Source organism: Drosophila albomicans, chromosome 2L, assembly GCF_009650485.2.
Source record: "Drosophila albomicans strain 15112-1751.03 chromosome 2L, ASM965048v2, whole genome shotgun sequence".
Taxonomy (NCBI): domain Eukaryota; kingdom Metazoa; phylum Arthropoda; class Insecta; order Diptera; family Drosophilidae; genus Drosophila; species Drosophila albomicans.
In genome coordinates this window covers 22,384,722-22,408,115 of record NC_047628.2, presented here as the reverse complement: position 1 = coordinate 22,408,115, position 23,394 = coordinate 22,384,722, and the positions used below count along the sequence as shown (strand labels likewise).

Sequence of the window (23,394 nt, the reverse complement as noted above, 5' to 3'; positions counted from 1 at the left end):
CATACTTTTAGGGGCATGCAAAGAGCGACTTTAACAGAACCAAAATTGAAGAAACTCACAAAATCCAGAATAACTCGAGAACTACAAGGACGATTGTAATGTCCTTTGGTATGATAATAGGTATAATCTATAGGTTTTATTTGACGCAGGAAAGGAAAGGATTAATCAAGAATCAGCCGAGATATAGGCTATTTTCTGTTTAGAAAAAAGTCCTTGTAACTTGACAGTCTAAAGGACATTCGTCCTTTTTGTCATACCAATCGGTTTGTATTGATAAGAGCTATCTTTGTTCCAAAGGACATCCCAATCGTCCCTTAAATGGTTGAGATACGGCGAATTTTTACAATTTTTATCAATTTTCCATGCCTACCCCTTGACAAATTTATGGTGAAATTTTTGAGAAGTTTTTCGAAATCACTGAATGTCAAACTGTAGTACTACTTAACCTGTTTACAAGAAAGTATATTCTGTCGAAATCTTTAAGGCTTTGACCATGGTACGCCAAAAACTAATTGTCCTTCCTCGAAAATGAACTGTATCTCGGTCATATCATGTCAAAATTTATTGGACCCGGCATAAATCCGAGTGTTAAAGGAAATGCGCGCTTTTACTTCTTTTCACTTGTTTGTACAGGACAAGACTCTTTTTAAAGATTAAAACTTATGTAATAGTGCAAGAGAAGTGGTGCAATAAATAAAGCTTCAAAATGAATATCACCATTCTAGATAAACACTACTTTGCTGTAGATTCATTTTCTTATCACTTTGTATATTTACATAAAAATAATAAATATTTAACTAAATGAAATAACAAAAAAAAAACTATTTATTTATTGCTGACACATGCGTCTGCTTATCGCATCCGTTTAGCTGCTGGGGTATCACCAGCTGTGGCTGTAGCTGCTGCTGTTGTTGTTGCTGTGGGTGTTGTTGTGCTCTTTGTTGTCGTCTTTGAGACTGATATTGTTGGACGCTTTGAAACTCGCTCACTTACTCGATTGCCGGCTTGGTGTGTTGTGTTGTATAGTTGAGAGTCCCGAGTAATCAATGGCATCGTTCAATTCTGTGTTGGGTTTGTTGTTGTTGCTGCTGTTCGTCTGGTTAGGTGAGAGCAGGCACATTGATACACGTTACACTCGATCAATACCAAGTAAGTTGCAGATACAGCAAAATTTAACCGCAGCGCAATTGCAATTTGTTAATTACGTTTTGTTTATGTCGCTTTGTCAGGTATTTGCTTGATGCCGCCGCCACGTGCTGATGGTATTTGCACCATCGAGATCGATGGCTTCTACTTTGATCCTGCCACAGGAAACTGTGAGGAGTACACGATCAGTGCCTGCCATGTGACGCCTGGGCAAAGCTTTGGCAACCAACAGGACTGCATTGTAAAGTGTGTGCGCGGTCAACGTCACAATCGCGAATACTATAGGAATGAATGAAAAAACAGATCGTTGTGATGCGATTATCGAATAAACAAAACAATCTCACAGCACAGTTCACAGTTCTTATGCTACTTACTATATACTATACAATAAACTACGTCTGAACAGATTCTAATCAAATTCACAACAAAATTCTTATGCCAACTGATCGGTCGCCCTCAACGACCCGTGACGTAACTCCCTATTTTCACATTGTGTTCAGGAGCTTGGACTCTTCGTACTCGACATGGCGAAACGTGATTGACTTTGCCTAGCTTAAGTGTGGCATGTTCCAAGTCGCAGTCTACTTAATTAGCTGACTTAGTTCACTGCGGAGCATCGCTTGCGTCAGCTATTAATACACTTACTAAATGGGGGCACTAGGCATTGATAAAACATTTAGACAAAACGAGTAAAATGCAACACCAAGAACAAGACAAGATTCGTAAATTTTTCCAGACTATTTTTCAGAAAATAAAAAAATTATAGAAATTATAACGAAGTATTCAAAGGTAACTTTTTTTTATAAATATATTGTCTTCATTGTTCATTAGGTACACATTTTTTCTATGAAGTTGCATACAGCTTGTTGTTCGAATAATTTATAATAAGGGTATTTTGAAGTCGTTGACTGTTCATAATTGTGCTGACAGCCCTGACTAAGAGTAGCAATATGGCCTTCTGCAACAGGCACACGCCGGTTTAAGCTGGAATACTGGGGAGCATCCCAGAGGAGATCGTTGAGTGCATACTTCTACATTACATATTATCAACTTATAAGGCTGCGAGACGTGTGTGTGTGTGTGTGTGTGCGTGTATGTACACACTCATAAATGTCTTATCAGTGAGCAAATGAGCAACGTCAGCGTTGGCAGCGGCTATTGGCAGAGCGCAGCCTGATTACTGTGTGATGTTGGCTTTTGTTCGAGGTTTCGAGTCGAGTTTGCGACAGCTCAAAAAGCAGAGCCCCAACTTAGCCAGTGACCAAAAGTGGCGTAAAAATCATATATAAAGATTCAAAAAACACAAAAATTAATTAAAATTGGTTTTACCCAAAACATATACATAAAAATATATACTGCAAAGTACAGCTGATTTGGATTTGAAACCAATCCGTAAAAAAAATTAAATTGTGAATCTGCAATCTACAAAAATTGTGCCAAAAGGTTCGTTGTGAATCGTTGTGGAATTTTTGGGACTAGCACACAAGCTTGGTCTACGTACTGAGCTGAACTCTCGCCGATGTCGATACCGTTGTCGAGTATAAAGAACTCATAAATCGAAATCAACAGATCCGTATACTAAGTACAGTATAGACATAAAGCATTAATCCACTTCATTTATAAGCCAATATATATGGCGAGTAGCTGCGCATTTTCACACAACTTCGTCGCAGCAATTGACGACAGGGAATCTATGGAAATTCAGATGATATCTGTGCCAGCCACAGTCCAAAGCTGAATACACACAAAGGATCAAAAGAAGCAGACTTAAGCTACAGCTACTGCGACTATCACTGTCATCATCACTTCTGCCAGATAGTATTTTAAATTGCAAAATGAGTCGAGGAATGCAAATGCCCATGCTGAGCCTGATCACGCTGTTGCTGCTGAGCCTGGAGCTGCACATGATTGCGGCCAAGACACGTAAGTAAAAAGAGAGACATATGAGCAACCTTTAAGCATTGTTAACTGACATTTCCATTGTTTCGAATAGGCGATCTATGCCAGGTGAAGCCAAGCACGAGCAGCCTCTGCGTGCCGTCCACTCTGGGCATATACTATGACATAGAGACACAGCACTGCAAGTACATGGGATGCAGCAACAAGCGGCTGTTTAACACACTCGAGGATTGCGAGAAGATTTGCAACAATCCGCGACACGTGAAGCGGCGCACTAACATTAACAACAACAAGGCGAATCAAACAACAAATTGAATATACTACTTAGTAATCGCAAACAAAGTTATGAATTCAGTTTCTGGCCAGTTTCTGTTATTAATTGAGCATTGATTCACATTCATTCATAATCATTTCGCGATCGGTTTTACGGTTCATCGGCTTAAATATCACGGCAACTATATTCACATTCGGCCTTGCTGTCGAAGCGATTCTCGTTGCCACCGCAACCGCCATAGATGAAGGCCTCGCAGCGACGCTGGAGAGGATTGTAGGCATAGCTCTCGACGTGACCAAAGCAGCGTCCGCTGATCATCGGCTGCAGACACATTTTAACTGCAACAACACACAAAACACTTCTTAGCGAACACAATTCGATTGTTGGCTATAGTATCACCATGTAGCTTACCACGTTTGGAGGCGCCACTGCCACCGTCGATCATCAGCAGCGAGAAGAGCAGCAACAGCCATTGCCAAGGCATTTCGATGATCCGCCGCGTTCTTTGGCCAACAACTCACTGAACAACTGTCAATTGTTATTTGTTATTTTCCAAATGTTTCTCTTGCCGCTTTGCCAAGATTCAGCATTGACCAAGTTAACTACAAACGTTCCCACAACTATCGGCCAGCACGACTTTCATCTCACCTACTGTACTTTTTTGGTTTTTGTTTTGTCAGTTTCGCTTAGATCATTGATTTATTAGCTTAAATCGTAGATTAGATTTGTTGTTTGCTAAGTGCATATATTAAACATTTAGTGCAAAGGTTAAAACACTTGGAGTACTGCGCATTTTTTTTTTGCTTTTTCCTACACTGCTTAAATGGAAAAGTTTGCTTTTAATTTGTTTGTAAAATATATTATTACTAGTGAGAATTTTCCCACGTGTTTTGCAATTAATATTCGTATCAATTTCAAGTGTTGTAATCTGCATTCATTTGACATTGAGTTTGATTGGTTATCAATTTGTAAACTGCATTACAATTGTTTTTAAATTGTAAACTATCAAGACAACATATTAAGATAATAACTCCTAATATCTGTTATTTATGCCTTACAACAATAAGAAGAGAGAGAGGTTAGAAGAGAATAAAATTTCTTGCTGCAATTGAATACACAAATTTCTGAAAAACAGTTGTAAAAGAAAATAATCTAATTAAGTATTCCATTCTCGTTATACCTCATTCCCTAACGGATACCCTACACCCAACACAAAGTATTAATAGCAGCCAATTAGCTTAATTATGATATCTAAACGAGTTACTTATCGAAAAAATAATTTTAATTGGCTTAGATTTTTAAATATGCAACATGGAATAATGTTTACAAATAAAGATTTATCTGAGAGACCTTAAATCGATATGCCTTCGTTTCCCACTAATACCCTGCACACAAAGTGCTCATAACAAACAGCGTTGTTCGCAGGAATGACGTAAAAACTTTGCAGTGGCAACAGAGAAAAAGAAAACATGTTCCGCATATCAATGACAACAACACCAGCTACAGAGACAACAAATTGAAGTTGATTTTGCTTGGGGTATTTCCAATAAAAGTGCGAGAAAAAAAGATCTAAATGATGTTGTTGGAGCTAAAATGAGCGAGCTTTCGATTTCAACTAAAGTTGTTTACATGCATACGTTAATCGAGATACAGATAGATTTTGCACTTTGCATATACATAGATAGATTTGGGGCACTTTGGGTAAACGCTGGGGGAATCTATGGAGCTAGAGCCCAGTTAATTAAATGAACTAATAAGAGTTGAGTGTATTCACGTTGCTCTGTTGCTTAGTTTTGGGTTTGCATCTCGTCGTTCAACTGGGGACTAGGCCTAATTTAGTAATTAAACACACAGTTACAGATGGACAGGGGTAGAGGAAGGGGAAGGGAAAGGGACAGGGGTGCAATTAATGTGTCTCGCTTGGGCAGCATTTCAATTATTTCAAGCAAATTAAACAGTTAACTGAATTGTCACCACACACACACACACTCACTCACACACTCACTCTCACTTGGCATTTCGGGCATTCAATCAGCCAAATTTGCGTGCCACCCATTTGTAGTGCGTTTGAGTGTTGAGCTAATGAATAAATAGCACGATTCTGTTGGCTGTACTCTACTCATAGTACTCTCCCAGCATGCCTAATCATCTTCATCATTATCATCATCATCCACAGCATCGTTGTTGAGTGATAATTCAATTTGACCTGTGCATTAACACCTGCCAACGTTTTTGCCCCAGTCTCGGTCTTGGCCACGTCATTTAGGCCCTTATAATGTCCGTCTAATTATCACTTTGGCCTGCATCGTCCTGTGATTTGTCTCCGTCTCTGTTAACCAATTCTTAATGCAATTTTAATGAGTCTGCCAAGTGCAATGCATTCCTAAGTATGTTTAAGTACTCATACTTATTCATACTTATATTCGTATTCATACCTTTACTCAGTACTTAGTTCGAGTGCAGTCAGTAATTGCTCATTTATAATGCAAATTGTTGTAGGGAAATTCAATGCGAAAATTTTGACAAATTACTAGTTATAAATGAGTATTTCACTCACTAAATACTTGAATATTTATATGAATAATTGCGAATATGAAAAAAAAAATAATTTTGTTGAATATAGAAATTAAATCAAATAAAGCACTGAGTGATAAATTTAATGTCATCAGATGTGCAAGAATTTAATGAGAACTGATTTACTAAACCAGATAAAAATTATAACAAATTAACGCAAATTCCATAGATGGTGATACTGTAGATACCCTATATATATGTCACAAATATTTCGACTAATAATTTAGAATAATAACTAAATTCTTCTCGCGTAAATACTATTTTGGATTGACTTCTAACGATGAAGTTAGAAGTCATTAATATTTAAAGTAAACAAATGAGAAATAAATACATCACAGTGTAAACAAAAGTTCAGGTTTTGTGCTTAGAAGCTTTCAAGTCAGCCTTTCTATATAAATACAACTGTATATATATGTATATATATTTGTGTTGAAGGTATACGTGTGTATACACATAGATCTGATAATTAAGCACGCTCGCGCTCAACACGTCGTATGCGCAATTTGCGTTAAACGCCTCGCTTAACAGCAGAGACACACATATACACGCACAGTCCCTCTCACAGATCACATATTCATTTGTTCTACAAAAGCTCGTTAGGCAGTTGAAATCATAGAAGATTTCAGCGGTTCAGTTGTTGTTTGCAGTTAATAACGCGCAGTTATCAGCAGCGATCACATTGAGCATGAAGCTGCACCAGATGACCCAGTTACGAGTGATGTGGCATGCCGCCATACTGTTGCTCTGCCTCGCCCAACTGACGCAGGCGGTGACCACAGCCAAGCCCAAGACCCTAGTACAGGCAACACAGCCAACAAGCACCACAACTACAGTAAAGACTAGACAGCTACAACAACAACCGGCACAAACTCAACAAAAGAAGCAAGGTAAGGTCGAATGAATATTTATATTTGGCAGTTGCAGTTGCAAGTTATTTTCTGTATCTCTCGCTAGATCCTAAATGTCTGCAGCCTCTGGAGATCGGTCCATGTCGCATGAGTCTGGAGCGTTACTATTACAACAAGGATAAGAATGCCTGCGAAACGTTCAAATACGGCGGCTGCCGAGGCAACGACAATCGCTGGGGTTTCCAGCAGACTTGCGAAGAGGCGTGCCTCATCAGAAAGTGATTCAAGATATATTCAGTCATACACACGCAGACACAACGCATAATTTTTAGACAAATAAACATTTGAAATCAAACCTATCGCGAGTTTTGCCAAGTCAAACATCAACAACAAGTTCTATGAAATATTTATATCCGTGACTCAAATTCCAAGCGTTAATTTGTTTACATATTGAAATGAAGCGTAAATATTTATTAGTTTATTTTAGCGTGTTGTTACCGAATTATGATAATTGAACTCAGTTGAAACAGTAGATAATTGATTGAATTCGTGAAGACTTCAATATTTCAAGAATTAAGTATGAATGAATTTATTATTTCTAAATGAAATTTAAACATAAAACCTTCGCAAACATTACTTATGATTTACGAATCTCTAAAAAAAAGTTAATTAATGATTTACTAAAGGTGTTTTCTCACCCATCTTCTGAATTCTATTCAAATTTGTATCAAATCAATTATGCAAAAAGATTTTTAAATCAAAGAATTTAGTATACTAATATCAGTTGAATAAAGAAGCAAGAATTTGTTAACTTTATTGTAATATCCAAAAATGATATTTCAACATTATTCATTGATGAATTTATTATTACTAAATGAAATTTAAACATAAAACCTTCGCAAACATTCCTTATGATATACGAATCTCTGAAAAAAGTGTATTAATGATTTACTATAGGTGTCCATCCTTTCTCACCCAACTTCCTAATGATTCTATTCAAATTTGTATCAAATCAATTATGCGAAAAGATGTTTAAATCGAATAATTTATACTAATATCAGTTGAATATAGAAGACAGAATTTGTTAACTTTATAGTAATATCCAAAAATGATATTTCAACAATTTATTAGTTATTCGCATATTAAAATAAACTTGGCAAACTGTGCAAAAAGAACTGCGTGGGATTTTCCAAATTATCAAGTTTTGTTTACCTTTTTCAACTCATTCTGTGGCTTTAGTATGATTTTTATACAAATTACGTGGGGTTTCCCACGTATTTCAAATGTAGTTCTCCAATTTGTAAACAGTAAAGTAAAAAAAGCAATGTAAATTAAGGAAATCATTTATGTAGTTAAATTGTTTCCAGCTAACTGATATTGATCGTCATGAATTATCAAACAAGCCTAAGTATCGTGATAGTTTTACGTAATACATGATCTAGTCGAGGAAGTGACTGCAGCTGTGCGGAAATGATTGAGTACCCGAAAAATCATTTAACCGGGTTTTAGCCCTATCTACGTACATATCATATTGCATAGTGCTATTAATGGGGATCGTTGAACTGATACTTTAGAGGCATTGGACGTCAGAAACTGTCAACGAGACGAGGCTGTGATTGACAAGCGCCGGCGAATGAGTCGAGTAAATACAACGCCTCTACAACAACAACAACACGTAAAGAAACTATGGATAGTCGTCGTCGTACGTGCGGCTTGAGGTCTTCTGACTCATTTCGATGGGCAATTGCAAGCGGTATTTAAGCCTGGCCAAGTGCCCCAACTGAATTCATTCGCTACGCAACAATCGAACCGAAATGTATTCCAAGTCTTGCTTGATTACCCTCAGCGTGCTGAGCTGTGTTCTCGCTGTGCTGAGCGCCGCTGTGGATCAATCCCAGCTGCCGTCCAAGTCGGAGCTGGTCGTGGAGAAGCAAGTGGATGGCCAGCAGCCAGCTGTGCCCGTCGATGTGAATGCCGTGTCTGAGCAGTGTCATCAGCCAAAGGAGACGGGACGTTGCTTTGCGCTTTTCTATCGCTTTGCCTACAATCTGGATACTCAGTCTTGCGAAGAGTTCATCTATGGCGGATGTGCGGGTAACAGCAACAACTTTGACACCAAGGAGCAGTGCGAACAAGTCTGCCTCAGCAAAGTGGCACCAACCACAGCACCATCCGCAGCTGAATCTGCGACTGAATCTGCTACCGAACTGACTACGGAGCAACAGCAACTAGAGTCCAATAGCAGCTCTAGTCAGGCCACAAAAGTTTAGTGTGAAGCTCCCGTTCATCTAGTATATAAGTATTGTATTATTAAAATAAACTCTCTCGTTATTGCGAAGTGCAAGTAATTTAACTATATGTTTACCTATAGGTATTTATACTATACCTATGTTTTGTACCAGGAGCGTTCTGCGAAAAATATATAATATACAAACAAACATGTCACAAGAAAAATTAAATAAACAGAATTTATTATTTATCCAAATCTGCGTAATTCTATTTAATTTGATTTCGGTGAAATACAAATTTTGGGTGTGGCTTTTCACAAACGTGACGATCATATCACTCACGCTCTTTAACATTTTCATTAAGTATCTTTGTGAAAGTCTATATCTAAAAAGAATCTGCAATTGAAAGTTATGGCAAAGTAATATAAACTACGACCTATTAAGTAAACATATTTATGTTTTGTTCTATAAATTCGAGTATTTTTTAAACAGATCTGAAAAAAGTTAAAAATAAAAAATATTAGACAATTTGTAGTTTATTTAAGAACAAAATTTAATTAAATTAGCCTAGCATTCATTTTGATAACAGATACTCTCACATATTTACTTTTTGTTGCCCAAAACTAGAATCGATTTCAGTTTCGTTGATGCCCATATGGATAAGCGGGAAATGTTTTCAGAGTCAATATTCTCTTAATAAAATAACAATTTGTAATATTTACATTGTTCGCACCATTTTAAATCCGCTCCTGGTGATTCCCATCAGCGGATTAAATAAAACAGAATTCACATGCATTTGTTAATGAACTTTAACTTGACTTAGACACACAATTGTACGCTCAAACATACGACAAATATATAAACACACCTCTATTGAGCTCTGTACATAAGAGTACACAATCGCACACACACACACATTGATGATTTAGCTAAGTAGGTGTAGCCCTGGAATGGTATAAAGCATCGAGTTTCATTCAATAATTTAGTTAGTCTCTCTCTTAGAGTGGTCGTAAAATATAGTTTCAATTGCTGAATATGAAATTCGCTACGCTGATCTTTGTGCTCTGTGCACTGTTTGGTTTCTCTCTGGCCTACAAGAACGGTAAGCATAAGGATAATTGTAGTTAATGGATGATTCCCTTCTAACTGTGTGACTTATTCCTTGATCCTCAGCCAAATGTGGCTTGCCCCCAGCAGTTGATGGTAATGGATTGATCAAGTGCGCCGCCTTCCAGCCCAGTTTCAGCTACTATCCTGCCGAAAATGTATGCAAGGACTTCGTTTATGGCGGATGCGGTGGAAATGAGAATCGCTTCGCTTCCAAGGCTGCCTGTGAGGCCGAATGTGTGAACTAAGAACCTTAACTTCGATCTGAATAAAAAGTATGAAATTAAACTGCTGCGTTTCGTCACTGAAATATTCTAGACTCCAGGGTTACGAGTGTGTGTGAAGGCTGATCATCTAAGCTTATCAGTATTTCATTTCCAGTATTTAGAAACTGAGTTTCGGCACCAAGCATTGCCGACTGCGACAGCGATTTGAGTACATTTTCGAATAAAAATAGTTCTCTGAGTTCAAGATTCAAATTTTGATAGCTGGCGATCCACATTTGTCAAGGGCACTTCTTTTTGGCAGCAAATTAAATAAGATCGGAAAGAAAACAATCGAATAAAAATGGAAAACCTTTTTCGAATATATTGCTATGCATTAGACGTCAAGTTGCTGAATGACTCGTCATGGAAAACCCTAGAGTTCTCTCGTTATTCTCACGCTCATAAATCTGACAATGTTGTCTAATGAATATGTGACTACAGCTGACTTGTTGTCGTTCAACTAGCAATTTGTTTATTGTTTACTTTTCAATATATAGTACTTAAAACCCGTTCTATTAAGTAAGAGCAAATAAGAGCAAAAGTGTTTTTGTCTCTGTCAGGCAAGGAAATGTGTAATAAACTAACATATATTCGGAAATTCGTTTGGCATTAAAAATATATATACATATGTATAAAACTGGTTAAAATTTAGGCGATAACTGATAAAATCAAAAGCTTAAGACATATTATTACATATTAGAAAGGGGGAAAAATAGTCGAATAACTAAAAACACACTTAGTCTCAATGTTTATACAGTTAATTAAAGTACTCTATTTACCACTATTAAACTAAACAGGAATCAGAATGAAGATCCTTTTTTGCATTAGTGATATTTATAGCATTCTTTGTCGGCTCCTTTGCCCAAGAGGAAGGTAATTGATGTTCCTGTGATACAATATTTAAATGGTACAGTTCTTAAATTGTGAGATTTAATTTTGAAATCATATCTCACAGAACGTTGTTATGACCTTACAAATACGCTGGTATCACGATGCAAATTTCAACCGTTGTATGCCGTCTAATTTGTATGAACATATTATATTTATTCGCAACAAGAGTGTATCGACAAATGTGTTGAATAGAACTCACATTTTATTGTACTCAAATACTGAAAGCAATGTCTATTAATCTGATTCTTTCTGTAATCCTAAATAAAGATGCTGAGCTTTACTAAGCTGTCACTATTTAATAATAAAGCATTCATTTAATAATAGGGACTTTTAGGGCTTGGTTTTATATGTGCACCCACGTATAAGAAGCTTAAACATGCCAAACTAATAATATTTAAATATATTCCGTATAAATTGATAATGCTTAAATGTTTTCATATATACTGATATGATGAGAGAATATATTAGTTCGTTGTCGTTCATCAACAATTTGTTTATTGTTTACTTTTCAATATACTCAGAACTCATTCAATTAATAACACACAAACATTAGGGAATCACCGAGCACATGAATTTCCCAGAAGCAAGGAAATGTGGAAACAACAATACGTAATAATCAAAACATTTGGGCGGAAATGCGCTTGACATTCAAAATCTAGTTGAAACTAACTCAAATTTGGGTGATAACAAATGAGCTTCTCGGAGAGCACGAGCGCTGTGCTAAAGTACAAATTTAATGCTCTTTTGCGAGATACCCTGTAGTTAACCTACAACAAAAAAATGTAAGACGTATAAATACATATTTAGCTCATGCGAATAGAGAAAGAAATAACCACAAAAAAAAAGAACATATACATCAATTGCGTGTACGAAGTGTATTTAAACTACAACTAAGTATCGCATGCACTCAGTCTCGATTTTTATTCGGTTCACTAAAGAACTCTATTTGCATCATTTAAACAAACAGGAATCAGAATGAAGTTCCTTTTGGTAGCAGTGCTCTTCCTTGCCTTCGTAGCCAGCTCTTTTGCGTTTAAGAATGGTAAGCGATGTTGTTGGGATAAATTGATTTATATAATATAATTTTTAAATCAAATTTAACAGCGGCCTGTGGAGAACAATTTGCCAATATTGGCATTGGAAGAGGTTTCTTCCCGAGTTGGTCCTACGACAAGAATACCAACAAATGTCTTCCGTTTATCTATGGCGGAGTTGGAGGAAATTCAAATTCATTCCTTTCGGAAGATAAATGTATCGAGACATGTGTTGAATAGTTTATTCCAAATATCACTTTATTATTCAACATTTTAAACCAACATACATATATTCTTAAATACAAAATGGAATATCTATAATTCTGAGTCTTTTTTGTTGCTCTTAATAAAGTTGTAAGGCATAACTAAAGTGTCACTCTATAATAATGAAGCACGGGTTATTCTCCCCCTTTCAGGGTAATAAAAGAAAACGCTAAACATATCATATCGGCGTACCTGTTGATTTTTAAAATAAATACAGTCTGTTTGATTTATTAGAGTATTTCAAAATCTATCTAGCGAAGGGATTCAGGCTTTGCTAGCTTGCGTTCTTTGTACTAAGGCTTAAAAAAAACTCACATTATTTTTATTTTTTTTACGCCGCAACAACATGTTGCATCTACATTTTAAAATATTTGTATTCTTTAATGACATTTATTCTCAATACAATAAATAATGCTTAACATATTTGGATTATGTTAACCAACCCACAATTGTTTTAAATTTTTCTAGTTAACTAACGCAAAATTTGTAACAATAATTGATTTACATTTCAGACATATTATAAATCAAATAACTGAGAAAAATATACATTTTCAGAAACTCTCAGTTGTAATTAACTAACTCATAACCTTTTCCTATTTTGGCATATAATTAAATTTTGTTATATAATAAAAAGTACGAGCAGCATGTTCGCATTTCGTATAAATACAGTTGAAATCAGTTAGGATTAGTTAGTAACCCGGGAATAAGAGTCACTGTCACAATGAAGTATATTGTTTTGGCCATATTTGTGTTTTCCCTGATTGCTGTAGCAAAGTGTTGGAATCGTAAGTAATAGAATTTGAAATATCCTGTAAATACTCAAGATAGTTTTTTATTTCAATTTTAAGTCAGCTGCTATGAGCCTGTTTCGAATAGAGGATACTGCTTCGGATTCTACAAGTTGTGGTCCTTTGATTATACCACAGGGCAGTGCGTACCGTTTGTCTATGGAGGTTGCGGTGGAAATAATAATAGATTTGAGAGTAGAGAGCAATGCGAGTTCTTATGCTTTTCATGAATATGATGACGAGTTTTTGAATAAATAATTGTGAATAAAGTTTTCGTTTAACAATTACAAGTCCGAATGTTGGAATATTTTAAACAGCTGAAACGATTGAGAAATAGTTTTGATTGCAACTACTACAGAAACTGTTATATTGTATATTTTGTAGAAATGAAAAACTTATTTGTTTAAAGTGTTTAATATTCGATTAGGAACGCATTTCAGGTATTCATATCAAAAACAGTCGACTTCATCTAAGCGTCGTCACTACAATTCCTGTATTTTCACCATGAAGTACGTTTTATTTGTCCTATATCTGGAGCTTTCTCTTATTGCCTGGTCCATTGCGGCTCAAAGTCGTATGTAGTTAAATGTTATAAATAAGTTAAGGACTTCTAATAGTTTTTTTTTCCTAGGTTACTTACCAGGATGCGATGAAAATGATATTGAAACAGAACGCTGTATTAAACTACGACTAAGACTACCAATTGAAGGACTATTTCGTCGCTAAGATGTAATCTTGAATTGATGTGGATCTTCGAGCATTGCAATTTACATTCATTTAATATGATTTCAAAGATCTTGTATCTACAAATAAATGCAGCAGATGAAAATTTACATATATGTTAGTTTTCAATTAGTTCTTTCTCCGCTTGCTAAGTAGAATCGCTTTAAATTATTCACAAATCTCATTTAACATGGTAATTATATAATTGAAGTGAATCGACTATGACTTTTGTTTATTGAAATAAATAGCGCTTTAGTACAGATTTACTTTAGTATAGATTTATCACTACTGCAATGAAGTGCTTTTCATTTATCTTATTTGTGACGCTTTTTGCTCTCGTCATCTGTTTTAATCGTAAGTTATGCGATTTGAAATTATTACATTTATCTTTTATACTTACTATGTAAACAATTTACCTCAAAGCTGCTTGTTATGAGCCCCATTCGGACACTGGACCCTGTAGAGCAGCTTTCCCTATGTGGACCTACAACCCGGCAATAAACAAATGCATAGAGTTTACCTACGGCGGATGCCACGGAAATGCGAATAGGTTCGATAGCAAAGTAGAATGTGAACAAAACTGCCTTATAAAAACACGCCTGTATGGACAATGATGGAAAATTATGGAATATGAATTTCAATCATGCTAAGAAACGAAATCCAATATTGCATAAAATTTCTCAGTTTGTCAAATAAAATCTTTGCATTTATGAATCCACCGTTTATTTTGTTCTTGAATGGAAAAAGTTCATTTAAATCGATGAGTACTAAATATCATAAAAATAGTTGTTTGTCATCGAAATTATAAAGAATATCTTCCATTGAGTAATTTATTAATATCAATAAAAATTACTTTTCTTGTGCTCTTTTTGATGTTGCACATTGTTTTTGCATTCAAAAAGAGTCAGTCCTTGATTTATAATTACTATGTAAGAATTATTAACTGAATCTGTAAATATCTCTGGTTTTAGATACTTATTTATTATACTTATTTAACTTTCACATTTATTTGAAAGTGATAACGATTTTAAATGTGGTGCATTAAAACACAGTTTAAGATTGCAGTTATCTAATCAACCAATGCAAAATGTTTAGATATGTAGATTTGGAGGATGGAGGCGAACTAGAGTGAATGGATGTGTGCAAGATGTAAAAAAAGGGTATATTTTTCTTTATTTTTTGTAAATAAAGAGCCTTACAAATCAATTTGTTGAACCGAATTATTGAAATTTTGTGTGTGAATAATGCATTTTAACTTGCAGTTAATGCGGCTTGACTTTAGTGTTTTCGGACTAGTTAATTATTTCAATTTGGCATACAAATTATTTTGCGAAATCTAAAACCGAATGGAATATTATTAAATACTATATTTGCACCAATTTACTATATAATACAGAGAAATGTTTGAAACGCTCATATCATAGTTGGTACTTCTACTGAAAATACCTACTATTGGTGAAAGTGATAAGCGTAATAAAAAAAATAATTCAAACAAAAATATATAACAATGTAGTTATGCTGTTTTTGCTATTGATTGCCCATGTTGTCTCTTTGTGGGCATTAAATAAGGTCAGAAATTGCTTTTTAAATCTTGTGCAATTGTGCATGAACACATAGAATATCTCTTACATTTAGCTATATGCAGACTCCCACATTCAGTCATTATATAAATTATATTTCTAGTCTATTAATCGATTTGACAAATCTGAAAACTACCTTTTTTTGTATGTACATAATTGGCGAAAATTCAGCTTAAATAAAGGCAACATAAATTGTCTGAGTGCTAAGATAAAAAGTCTAGTAAAACTTGATTTTCATGTTATATAGCGAATCTAATATTTCGAAATATTTTTACACAAGTATAAAATTACAAATATTTTAATTGTAACCGAGTAGTGTTTTATAACTTAAACGTTTAGCGTAAATAATGTTAATGTCGAAAAGGGCGATTTAATGGTGACCGTAATTTCTTAACAGTTCAGTTTCTATTTGTCAATAGTTAAAATCACACCTGGTGAAAGGGAATAAGACAACGAATATTAATATTAAAATAAAGAAGATGAAGTTCTTATTGCTCATTTCAATATTCGTGGCCTGTGCTGCCCACTGCTTGGCATTAAAAAACGGTCAGTTATTTATTTTTTTAAAATCAGTGCAATAATAAAACTAAACCGATAAAATTATTTAATATTTAGTTGAATGTGGCTTTCCACCTTTTAAACAAGGCATTGGAAATAGAATTTGTATGGCATATATGCCTAGATGGAGTTATAATTTAAAAACAAATGAGTGTGTTTGGTGGGTATATGGAGGATGTGGTGGCAATGCAAATCAATTTGGAAGCGAACAGTTGTGCAAGGACAGGTGTAAGGAATAAAAAAAGATGCAAGTTTGTTAACAACTACAAAATGTATCAATCATTAAATGGTTAATTAATGTTATTTGTTTTTTTTTTTTGTCAATAAAGCGGTTACACATATCTAATCACAGCATTTTATTTTTATTCTTTAACAAATCTTAACATTATTTTGATAGTCAAAACCTCAAAAAATCAATTTGTCAAATCAAATTGTAATAGAGAAATGTTTTATAATTTGAAAGTATAGCGTGAATAATGATAATTAAGGATGAGAATCTTTCTAAAACATCGATTTAATGGTGACCGTAATTTCTTAACAGTTCAGTTTCTATTTGCCACTAGCTAAGGTCACATACAGTGACCGGGAATAAGATATCGAATAATAATATTAAAAAAAAAGATGAAGTTATTCTTGCTCATTTCAATATTCTTCGCCTGTGCTGCCCACTGCTTGGCATTAAAAAACGGTGAGTTATTTATTTCTAAAACCAGTGCAAAGATAATACTAAATTTTTAAAATTATTTAATACTTAGTTGAATGTGGCTTACCACCTTTTAAGCAAGGGTTTTTTAAGGAGGGCTTTGGAAATGTAATTTGTCTTGCATATTTTCCTAGTTGGAGTTATAATTTAAAAACAAACGAATGCGTTTGGTGGGTATATGGAGGATGTGGCGCCAATGCAAATCGTTTTGGAAGCGAACAGAAATGTATAGAAAGGTGCAAAGAATAAAATAAAAATTGCAAATAAGTTTGCAAGTATAAAATGAACGAAGCAATAAATGGTTAAATAATGTAATTTGTTTTGTTTGTCAATAAAGCCGTTACTTCAACATATCTAAGCACTGAATTTTATTTTTAATCTTTAACAAATCGATACCCACAATTTTATTATTATTCTTTGCATAAATCCAGAATAAATTTTAGTAATACAAATTATTTTGCTAATCAAAACTTTAAAAAATCAATTTGTCAGTTTAAAAACCAAGTTGTAGTACATAATTAGAGAAAATCGAGCATAAATAAATACACTACAAATTTTGTGTGGTCTAAGAGAGAAATTTGTGCAAAATTCGATTTTAATGCTCTGTACCGAATCTAATATGTCTAAAAATTTTTACACAAGTATAAATTTTCAAATTATACCCGAGAAATGTTTTATAATTTGAAGGTATAGCGTGAATAATGATAATCAAGGAACAGAATCTTTCTATAAGTACGATTAAATGGTGTTCGTAATTTCTTAACAGTTCAGTTTCTTTTTGCCACTACTTAAGATCACAACTCGTAAAAAGGAATACGAGTAAGATAAAGATTATCAATATTAAAAAAAAAAAGATGAATTTTTTATTGCTCATTTCAATATTTGCGGCCTGTGCTGTCCACTGCTTGGCATTAAAAAACGGTCAGTTATTCATTTCTAAAACTAGTGCAACGACAATACTACATTTTTAAAATTATTTAATATATAGTTGAATGTGGCTTACCACCTTTTAAGAATGGCGATGGAATAGTTGCTTGTATGGCACGTATGCCTAGTTGGAGTTATAATTTAAAGACAAACGAATGTGTCAGGTGGACATATGGAGGATGTGGCGGCAATAAAAATCGTTTTGAAAGCGAACAGGAATGTAAGGAAAGGTGCAAAGAATAAAATAAAAATTGCAAATAAGTTTGCAAGTATAAAATGAACGAAGCAATAAATGGTTAAATAATGTAATTTGTTTTGTCTAAGCACTGCATTTTATTTTTATTCTTCAACAAATCGAAATACAGATTTTCATTTTTATACTTTGAATAAATTCAGCACAAATTCTAGAAATATAAATTATTCTGCTAATCAAGACCTCAAAAAGTCAATTTGTGAGTTTAAAAACTAAGTTGTATGTATACAATTAGCGAAAATCAAGCATAAATAAATACCCTACAAATTGTGTGCTGAGATAGAAATTTGTGCAAAATGTGATTTTCATGTTATGCACCGAACCTAATATTTTTAAATATTTTTACTCAAGTATAAATTGATTTATATTATATGTTAATTGTAGCCGTGAAGATTTAACGTTGTTTGAAGGTTTAGTGTGACTAATGTGAATAATCAATGATAATTCAGCAAGCGAATCTTTCTAAAAGTGGTATTTAATGGTGACCGTAATTTCTTAATGTTCAGTTTCTATTTGCCACTAGTTAAAATCACACCTGGTGAAAGGGAATAAGACTAGGAATATTAATATTTAAAAAAAAAAGATGAAGTTCTTATTGCTCATTTCAATATTCTTTGCCTGTGCTGCCCACTGCTTGGCATTAAAAAACGGTCAGTAATTCATTTCTGAAGGAAGTGCAATGATAATACTAAAAAATTAAAATTATTAAATATTTAGTTGAATGTGGCTTACCACCTTTTTTGGATGGCGATGGAATAGTTGCTTGTATGGCATATATGCCTAGTTGGAGTTATAATTTAAAGACAAACGAATGCGTTAGGTTTATATATGGAGGATGTGGCGGCAATAAAAATCGTTTTGAAAGCAAACAGGAATGTTTGGCCAGATGCAAGGAATGAAGCAATAAATGCAAGGACTATAAGTTTAGATTTTTAAATTAGCTTATTCCGACAATCCATAATAAATTTTGCAATTAATGTAATTGGTTTTTGTACTTTAATAAATTAAAGATATTAAATAAAAGAAGAAAAACGAGAATTTGGTGTCGACGATAATTATATTATTATTATTATATTTGAAAATAGAAATAACACAAACTGATGGCGTAACGAGGTCGAATATTACATTTGTAAATCAACACAATTTCAAAACGCTCGACGCTGTAGAACTACGATAAGAGAGCTCTGAAAATGTCAACTTAATGGTTAACTTAACAGTTCAGTTCGTATTTGTCGCTATTAAGAAGAACTTCTAGTAGCAGCTGAATTATTATTAATACTCTCAAAAATGAACATGAAATTTGTTGCGGTTTTTCTAATGTTGGTTGCTTATTTTGCCCATTCCTGGGCATTAAAAAATGGTCAGTTATTAACTAAAAAAGAAAAAAAAACTATTTTTTACGTACGATTATAAAAATATATTCAAATTTAGATGTATGCGGATTACCACATTCACAGGATGGCGATGGATTTTATGTGTGTAAGGCACAAATTCCCAAGTGGAGCTATAATTCTAAGACAAATGAGTGTGTGAACTTCACTTATGGAGGTTGTGGTGGCAATGACAATCGCTTTGAAACCGAACAGCAATGCAAGGACAAATGCAAAGAGTGAAGACAACAAGATGCTGTAGATATTTGATTTCATTTAGCCAAGGACTCAAAACATTCATTTTATAAACCAAATTTTTGCGATCTTATGAAAAAGTTAACAACAATAAAATGAATCTTTAGGATGATGTCATTCTTCACCGAGAACATGCGAACTTGACAAAAATCAAGTAGAATTTGATTTTTTAATGAGCATTATGCTTCGTTATTTACTGTACGCTAGTGTATAGAAATTAAATTAGAAATATTACCAAGGGATGACGCAACAAGGTTGCTTGAAGCAACTTGATTGCTTTTGAGAAACAAATCTTTAAAAATATACAATTTAATAGTGAGCTTGCTTAGTGAACATCTCAGTTCGTCTTTGACATTACTAAGAATCACTTTAAGTTGTGAGAGTGAGCAGCTGAATAATTATTAATAAAACCAAAACTTAGAATGAAATTCGTTGTGGCATTTTTGATGTTAGTTGCTTGTACTGCCTTTTCATCGGCATACAAAAATGGTCAGTCATTGCTTTTGAAATTCTTATCAAAGATACAATTCTAAATGTCTATAATAATTAGATGTATGCGGATTACCACACTCAATAGATGGCAATGGAGTGGTTACGTGCTTCGCTTACATACCCAGTTGGAGTTACGACTCTAACGATAACGAATGCGTGAACTTCATATATGGAGGATGTGGCGGCAACAAGAATCGCTTTAAAACCAAAGAGGAGTGTGAGGATACATGCGTCGTGTGAACAAAACACAAATCCTTATAATAAAATCATCATATTATAATAATAATGTGAAATAAATGATGTCATTGCAATCAATCTAACTATTGTACATATATTATTTTTCAATCTTTCCAAAAAAGATGTAAACATTTCATTAGTTCAACATCTAAATTGTCCGAGACTTTATTAGAGGTATTCAAAAATATTAAGTAGAACGTTTTTGTTTGTAAACAAAAACCAAAAATTCCCCCAGCTAATGACGAAATAAGCTGATGTATTTAATCACATATAGTATTTCTAAACACTGACACAAATATTTACTAATAATATTATATATTGAAATGCACAGAGCTTTCAAGCTTTGTTGCAGCTTGTGTGTTTTGTGAGAAATGCGATAAGAAGTCTAAGCAAAGCTTCCAAATTTTACATTCATAAATGTGAGCGAGTTTACTTGCCAGTTCAGTTGATACTAAAAGCTACTTGAAATAACTTCTCAAAGTGCTAGAGAATTATTAAATAAACATTGAAAAAATGAAGTTCCTTGCATTCTTTTTGGTGATCGTTGCCTGTGCAGTCAATTCTCTGGCATACAAAAATGGTCAGTAATTGTTTGCTAAGTGAAATCTTTGAGTGATCATTAAGTGTATTTATAAATATGTTACCTTTAATATTTAGATGTTTGTGGTTTGCCGCATTCTTTAAACGGCGATGGACGCATATCCTGTGAGGCATATATACCCAGTTGGAGCTACGATCCTGAACACAATGAGTGTGTGAAGTTCATCTATGGAGGCTGTGGAGGCAATGGTAATCGCTTTGGAACCGAACAGAAGTGCAAGGATAAATGCGTGGTGTGAAGGCGATAAAATAAAATTGTTCAAATAATAATTATAAAACAAAAATGTAATGACGTAATTTGTAGTTGAGTCATTTAAAACGATTTCCATAACGCCGTGTAGTTGCAGTATACAGCAAGAGTTCATAAAAGTGTGAATTCACTAATTAGCTTTTAGAAAAGAAATATTGTGATTCCATTTCCTTTCGATTTCAAGTCGAACGTTTTGCGCTGCACTTACATATATAATATAATATTGTGCTTAACGACCGTGAACACAAGTACTTAAAGATGTTTGACACTTTTCACCCTGAAAATACGATTCGTTCTACAAAATGTTTCTAGTATTGCTTTGGGTTTGATTATATGGATAGCTGAAAACAGAATAGATGATGCTGATAAGAGAAGAGGGCTACAAGGTACGATATTCGCGAATAAATGACAGTTGAATGGTTGACGTTGGTAAGAACTGATCAATGGAGACCAGAATCTTATACTTTCAATTGATTAGAGTCCCTTAGCTAGAAAGCACTTATGAAATATGAAAATAAACAGAGTAACAAAATCAGAGTATTAAACTATAGACAGAGAGAACAAAATTCATCTTGAAAAGCGGATTGCAAATCTTGATTTGAGATATTTTCTATCTTAAAACAAGAAATCTTAATTGTAGCACATTTTTTCTTTTTGTGTTGTAACTGTATTATTTTAGTCAATTCAGAGACGCTAGAATGAAGAAGTAAACAATTAAATATTTGATGGCAAACAAAGTGAATCATTTCTGAAATTAGATGAACCAAAAACTTATTTACTCTTGGAAACTATTTATGTATATGTGGACTGCTGCTTAGCTGGGGTCATTTGGCTTATCGACAAGCGAACAGATGGATTCAGTTTGGTGCCAGCTGTCTAACGCATTAAGCTTGACTATCAACTCGACTGTTGTTATCTGTCTGGACTTTCTATTGTGACCCAAACTGTCGCTTGCACTTGATAAGCATGTAGCTCTGCAATTTCCTGGAGCTATATGTAACTGGCTTTAAAAGGCGCCAAGCTCTCGAGTTGCAGTTGCAGTTGCAAATATGAAGTATGTGTATCTGTTGCTTGTGGCAATTGGTCTGACACTGAGCCTAGTCAGTGTCCAAGCCAAGCCAGGTGAGTGTCCTATAATAGTAACATATGAGAACTTGACTGATTGATTGACGTGTCACAGCGAAGTGCACGCAGGAGACATCGATGAAGGGCATGCCACAAGATGGGGCAGCCTGCATGGCCTTTATGCCCAGCTGGAGCTATGATGCCGCCAAGAATGCGTGTGTGGAGTTCATTTTCGGCGGCTGTGGCGGCAATGACAATCAATTTGGCAGTCGTGACGAATGTGAAAAGGCCTGCAAGGACTAAGTGGGGCACTGGAGTCGCCGCCACTTGAAGTTGGGCAAAACCCAACAAAAACATCAACAACAGCAGCAGCCAAAGCAAATAATCGAAATTAAATAATAACACAACATACAAAAACCGGCAAGCGTGTTTTCGAAATAAAAACAAAAACAAAAGATTTCACTATAATTTCAAGGTTTGTTGTTATTGCAAAAAAAAAAATAAAATAAAGATGCGGATTCAAGTCTTGACCCTGGCGCGTTGTCCAGATAAGCCGCAGCCGGTTTCGTGCCTATAAAATGGGCCCAGCCAGCTGGCGACCAACTCAGTTGCAATATTCGTAGTGTTCGCACAACAGATTTAAACCTTTTTTCTCAATCAAAATGAAATACTTGGCCGTTATGCTGTTGCTCTGCACTTTGATGGGCGCCGCTCTCGCTGGCCTCAGAAATCGTAAGTTTTCTAACACACCTCGCTGTCTTATCACAGTCAGCTGAAGTTCGCTTTCTCTCTCTCTCTCTCGCTCTGTAGCTGTGTGTGGTGAGGAGTTTGGCAAAATTGGAACTTGCCGCGCTCTGCAAAACAAGTTTACCTATCGCCGGGACACCAACGAGTGCATTAGCTTCAACTACAGTGGCTGCCATGGCAATAACAATCTCTTCGACACGAAGAGCATCTGCGAGAAGACTTGCAAGATCTAAACTCTAGAGAAAGAAAACGTTGTTGTTTGATAATATATTTTGATAGTTCAATAAATTGAGTGCTTGTTTTTATTATTTCGTA

The 23,394-nt window shown here is 34.6% G+C and overlaps 12 protein-coding genes and 1 long non-coding RNA gene across 13 annotated transcripts; 12 read left to right on the top strand and 1 right to left on the bottom strand.

Moving 5' to 3' along the window:
- Positions 1 to 939: 939 nt before the first annotated feature.
- On the top strand, positions 940 to 1,551 carry LOC117564809 (early lactation protein). Its single transcript, XM_034243729.2, has 2 exons — positions 940 to 1,149; positions 1,230 to 1,551. Exons 1-2 carry the CDS (start codon positions 1,047 to 1,049, stop codon positions 1,439 to 1,441), a joined length of 315 nt encoding a protein of 104 aa, XP_034099620.1. The 5' UTR covers positions 940 to 1,046; the 3' UTR covers positions 1,442 to 1,551.
- Positions 1,552 to 2,044: 493 nt separating this feature from the next.
- LOC117564810 (uncharacterized) lies at positions 2,045 to 3,400 on the top strand. Its single transcript, XM_034243732.2, has 2 exons — positions 2,045 to 3,069; positions 3,140 to 3,400. Exons 1-2 carry the CDS (start codon positions 2,982 to 2,984, stop codon positions 3,358 to 3,360), a joined length of 309 nt encoding a protein of 102 aa, XP_034099623.1. The 5' UTR covers positions 2,045 to 2,981; the 3' UTR covers positions 3,361 to 3,400.
- LOC117564811 (PI-actitoxin-Afv2a) lies at positions 3,396 to 4,128 on the bottom strand. Its single transcript, XM_034243733.2, has 2 exons — positions 3,731 to 4,128; positions 3,396 to 3,657 (listed from the first exon to the last, which is right to left on the bottom strand). The coding sequence occupies exons 1-2, from the start codon at positions 3,801 to 3,803 to the stop codon at positions 3,485 to 3,487; spliced, it is 246 nt and encodes an 81-aa protein (XP_034099624.1). The 5' UTR covers positions 3,804 to 4,128; the 3' UTR covers positions 3,396 to 3,484.
- A 2,385-nt stretch (positions 4,129 to 6,513) lies between these two features.
- Positions 6,514 to 7,096, top strand: LOC117565301 (kunitz-type serine protease inhibitor mulgin-3). The gene is made up of 2 exons (XM_034244338.2): positions 6,514 to 6,780; positions 6,848 to 7,096. The coding sequence occupies exons 1-2, from the start codon at positions 6,579 to 6,581 to the stop codon at positions 7,021 to 7,023; spliced, it is 378 nt and encodes a 125-aa protein (XP_034100229.1). The 5' UTR covers positions 6,514 to 6,578; the 3' UTR covers positions 7,024 to 7,096.
- A 1,422-nt stretch (positions 7,097 to 8,518) lies between these two features.
- On the top strand, positions 8,519 to 9,226 carry LOC117565300 (kunitz-type U19-barytoxin-Tl1a). Its single transcript, XM_052002094.1, has one exon. It carries the CDS (start codon positions 8,556 to 8,558, stop codon positions 9,009 to 9,011), a length of 456 nt encoding a protein of 151 aa, XP_051858054.1. The 5' UTR covers positions 8,519 to 8,555; the 3' UTR covers positions 9,012 to 9,226.
- A 724-nt stretch (positions 9,227 to 9,950) lies between these two features.
- Positions 9,951 to 10,364, top strand: LOC117564408 (male accessory gland serine protease inhibitor-like). The gene is made up of 2 exons (XM_034243140.2): positions 9,951 to 10,071; positions 10,143 to 10,364. The coding sequence occupies exons 1-2, from the start codon at positions 10,005 to 10,007 to the stop codon at positions 10,322 to 10,324; spliced, it is 249 nt and encodes an 82-aa protein (XP_034099031.1). The 5' UTR covers positions 9,951 to 10,004; the 3' UTR covers positions 10,325 to 10,364.
- A 1,769-nt stretch (positions 10,365 to 12,133) lies between these two features.
- On the top strand, positions 12,134 to 12,706 carry LOC117564795 (male accessory gland serine protease inhibitor-like). The gene is made up of 2 exons (XM_034243716.2): positions 12,134 to 12,275; positions 12,338 to 12,706. The coding sequence occupies exons 1-2, from the start codon at positions 12,209 to 12,211 to the stop codon at positions 12,505 to 12,507; spliced, it is 237 nt and encodes a 78-aa protein (XP_034099607.1). The 5' UTR covers positions 12,134 to 12,208; the 3' UTR covers positions 12,508 to 12,706.
- Positions 12,707 to 17,636: 4,930 nt separating this feature from the next.
- On the top strand, positions 17,637 to 18,982 carry LOC127565197 (uncharacterized). The gene is made up of 3 exons (XR_007954599.1): positions 17,637 to 17,804; positions 17,872 to 17,974; positions 18,884 to 18,982. It is a non-coding gene; the product is annotated as an uncharacterized LOC127565197 (long non-coding RNA).
- A 163-nt stretch (positions 18,983 to 19,145) lies between these two features.
- On the top strand, positions 19,146 to 19,821 carry LOC127565196 (male accessory gland serine protease inhibitor-like). The gene is made up of 2 exons (XM_052002682.1): positions 19,146 to 19,423; positions 19,495 to 19,821. Exons 1-2 carry the CDS (start codon positions 19,351 to 19,353, stop codon positions 19,674 to 19,676), a joined length of 255 nt encoding a protein of 84 aa, XP_051858642.1. The 5' UTR covers positions 19,146 to 19,350; the 3' UTR covers positions 19,677 to 19,821.
- Positions 19,822 to 20,021: 200 nt separating this feature from the next.
- LOC127565145 (male accessory gland serine protease inhibitor-like) lies at positions 20,022 to 20,495 on the top strand. Its single transcript, XM_052002402.1, has 2 exons — positions 20,022 to 20,177; positions 20,239 to 20,495. Exons 1-2 carry the CDS (start codon positions 20,111 to 20,113, stop codon positions 20,418 to 20,420), a joined length of 249 nt encoding a protein of 82 aa, XP_051858362.1. The 5' UTR covers positions 20,022 to 20,110; the 3' UTR covers positions 20,421 to 20,495.
- A 357-nt stretch (positions 20,496 to 20,852) lies between these two features.
- LOC117565282 (male accessory gland serine protease inhibitor-like) lies at positions 20,853 to 21,314 on the top strand. The gene is made up of 2 exons (XM_034244310.2): positions 20,853 to 20,997; positions 21,075 to 21,314. The coding sequence occupies exons 1-2, from the start codon at positions 20,931 to 20,933 to the stop codon at positions 21,254 to 21,256; spliced, it is 249 nt and encodes an 82-aa protein (XP_034100201.1). The 5' UTR covers positions 20,853 to 20,930; the 3' UTR covers positions 21,257 to 21,314.
- Positions 21,315 to 22,225: 911 nt separating this feature from the next.
- Positions 22,226 to 22,800, top strand: LOC117565281 (male accessory gland serine protease inhibitor). The gene is made up of 2 exons (XM_034244308.2): positions 22,226 to 22,389; positions 22,448 to 22,800. Exons 1-2 carry the CDS (start codon positions 22,317 to 22,319, stop codon positions 22,633 to 22,635), a joined length of 261 nt encoding a protein of 86 aa, XP_034100199.1. The 5' UTR covers positions 22,226 to 22,316; the 3' UTR covers positions 22,636 to 22,800.
- A 126-nt stretch (positions 22,801 to 22,926) lies between these two features.
- Positions 22,927 to 23,387, top strand: LOC117564748 (chymotrypsin inhibitor SCI-II). The gene is made up of 2 exons (XM_034243638.1): positions 22,927 to 23,064; positions 23,143 to 23,387. The coding sequence occupies exons 1-2, from the start codon at positions 22,995 to 22,997 to the stop codon at positions 23,310 to 23,312; spliced, it is 240 nt and encodes a 79-aa protein (XP_034099529.1). The 5' UTR covers positions 22,927 to 22,994; the 3' UTR covers positions 23,313 to 23,387.
- The last annotated feature ends 7 nt before the right edge of the window (positions 23,388 to 23,394 follow it).

Excerpts from the sequence above, each read along its gene's own strand:
- LOC117564408 (XM_034243140.2), top strand. The coding sequence starts at position 10,005 with ATGAAATTCGCTACGCTGATCTTTGTGCTCTGTGCACTGTTTGGTTTC. Across the intron at positions 10,072-10,142 it reads CTCTCTGGCCTACAAGAACG|CCAAATGTGGCTTGCCCCCA; the intron begins GTAAGCATAAGG and ends CTTGATCCTCAG.
- LOC117564809 (XM_034243729.2), top strand. The coding sequence starts at position 1,047 with ATGGCATCGTTCAATTCTGTGTTGGGTTTGTTGTTGTTGCTGCTGTTC. Across the intron at positions 1,150-1,229 it reads TTACACTCGATCAATACCAA|GTATTTGCTTGATGCCGCCG; the intron begins GTAAGTTGCAGA and ends TCGCTTTGTCAG.
- LOC117565301 (XM_034244338.2), top strand. The coding sequence starts at position 6,579 with ATGAAGCTGCACCAGATGACCCAGTTACGAGTGATGTGGCATGCCGCC. Across the intron at positions 6,781-6,847 it reads AACTCAACAAAAGAAGCAAG|ATCCTAAATGTCTGCAGCCT; the intron begins GTAAGGTCGAAT and ends ATCTCTCGCTAG.
- LOC117565282 (XM_034244310.2), top strand. The coding sequence starts at position 20,931 with ATGAAGTTCCTTGCATTCTTTTTGGTGATCGTTGCCTGTGCAGTCAAT. Across the intron at positions 20,998-21,074 it reads TTCTCTGGCATACAAAAATG|ATGTTTGTGGTTTGCCGCAT; the intron begins GTCAGTAATTGT and ends TTTAATATTTAG.
- LOC127565145 (XM_052002402.1), top strand. The coding sequence starts at position 20,111 with ATGAAATTCGTTGTGGCATTTTTGATGTTAGTTGCTTGTACTGCCTTT. Across the intron at positions 20,178-20,238 it reads TTCATCGGCATACAAAAATG|ATGTATGCGGATTACCACAC; the intron begins GTCAGTCATTGC and ends TATAATAATTAG.
- LOC117564748 (XM_034243638.1), top strand. The coding sequence starts at position 22,995 with ATGAAATACTTGGCCGTTATGCTGTTGCTCTGCACTTTGATGGGCGCC. Across the intron at positions 23,065-23,142 it reads TCTCGCTGGCCTCAGAAATC|CTGTGTGTGGTGAGGAGTTT; the intron begins GTAAGTTTTCTA and ends CTCGCTCTGTAG.
- LOC117564811 (XM_034243733.2), bottom strand. The coding sequence starts at position 3,803 with ATGCCTTGGCAATGGCTGTTGCTGCTCTTCTCGCTGCTGATGATCGAC. Across the intron at positions 3,658-3,730 it reads CAGTGGCGCCTCCAAACGTG|TTAAAATGTGTCTGCAGCCG; the intron begins GTAAGCTACATG and ends GTGTTGTTGCAG.
- LOC117564795 (XM_034243716.2), top strand. The coding sequence starts at position 12,209 with ATGAAGTTCCTTTTGGTAGCAGTGCTCTTCCTTGCCTTCGTAGCCAGC. Across the intron at positions 12,276-12,337 it reads CTCTTTTGCGTTTAAGAATG|CGGCCTGTGGAGAACAATTT; the intron begins GTAAGCGATGTT and ends CAAATTTAACAG.
- LOC117565300 (XM_052002094.1), top strand. The coding sequence starts at position 8,556 with ATGTATTCCAAGTCTTGCTTGATTACCCTCAGCGTGCTGAGCTGTGTT.
- LOC127565196 (XM_052002682.1), top strand. The coding sequence starts at position 19,351 with ATGAACATGAAATTTGTTGCGGTTTTTCTAATGTTGGTTGCTTATTTT. Across the intron at positions 19,424-19,494 it reads TTCCTGGGCATTAAAAAATG|ATGTATGCGGATTACCACAT; the intron begins GTCAGTTATTAA and ends ATTCAAATTTAG.
- LOC117564810 (XM_034243732.2), top strand. The coding sequence starts at position 2,982 with ATGAGTCGAGGAATGCAAATGCCCATGCTGAGCCTGATCACGCTGTTG. Across the intron at positions 3,070-3,139 it reads CATGATTGCGGCCAAGACAC|GCGATCTATGCCAGGTGAAG; the intron begins GTAAGTAAAAAG and ends TGTTTCGAATAG.
- LOC117565281 (XM_034244308.2), top strand. The coding sequence starts at position 22,317 with ATGAAGTATGTGTATCTGTTGCTTGTGGCAATTGGTCTGACACTGAGC. Across the intron at positions 22,390-22,447 it reads CAGTGTCCAAGCCAAGCCAG|CGAAGTGCACGCAGGAGACA; the intron begins GTGAGTGTCCTA and ends GACGTGTCACAG.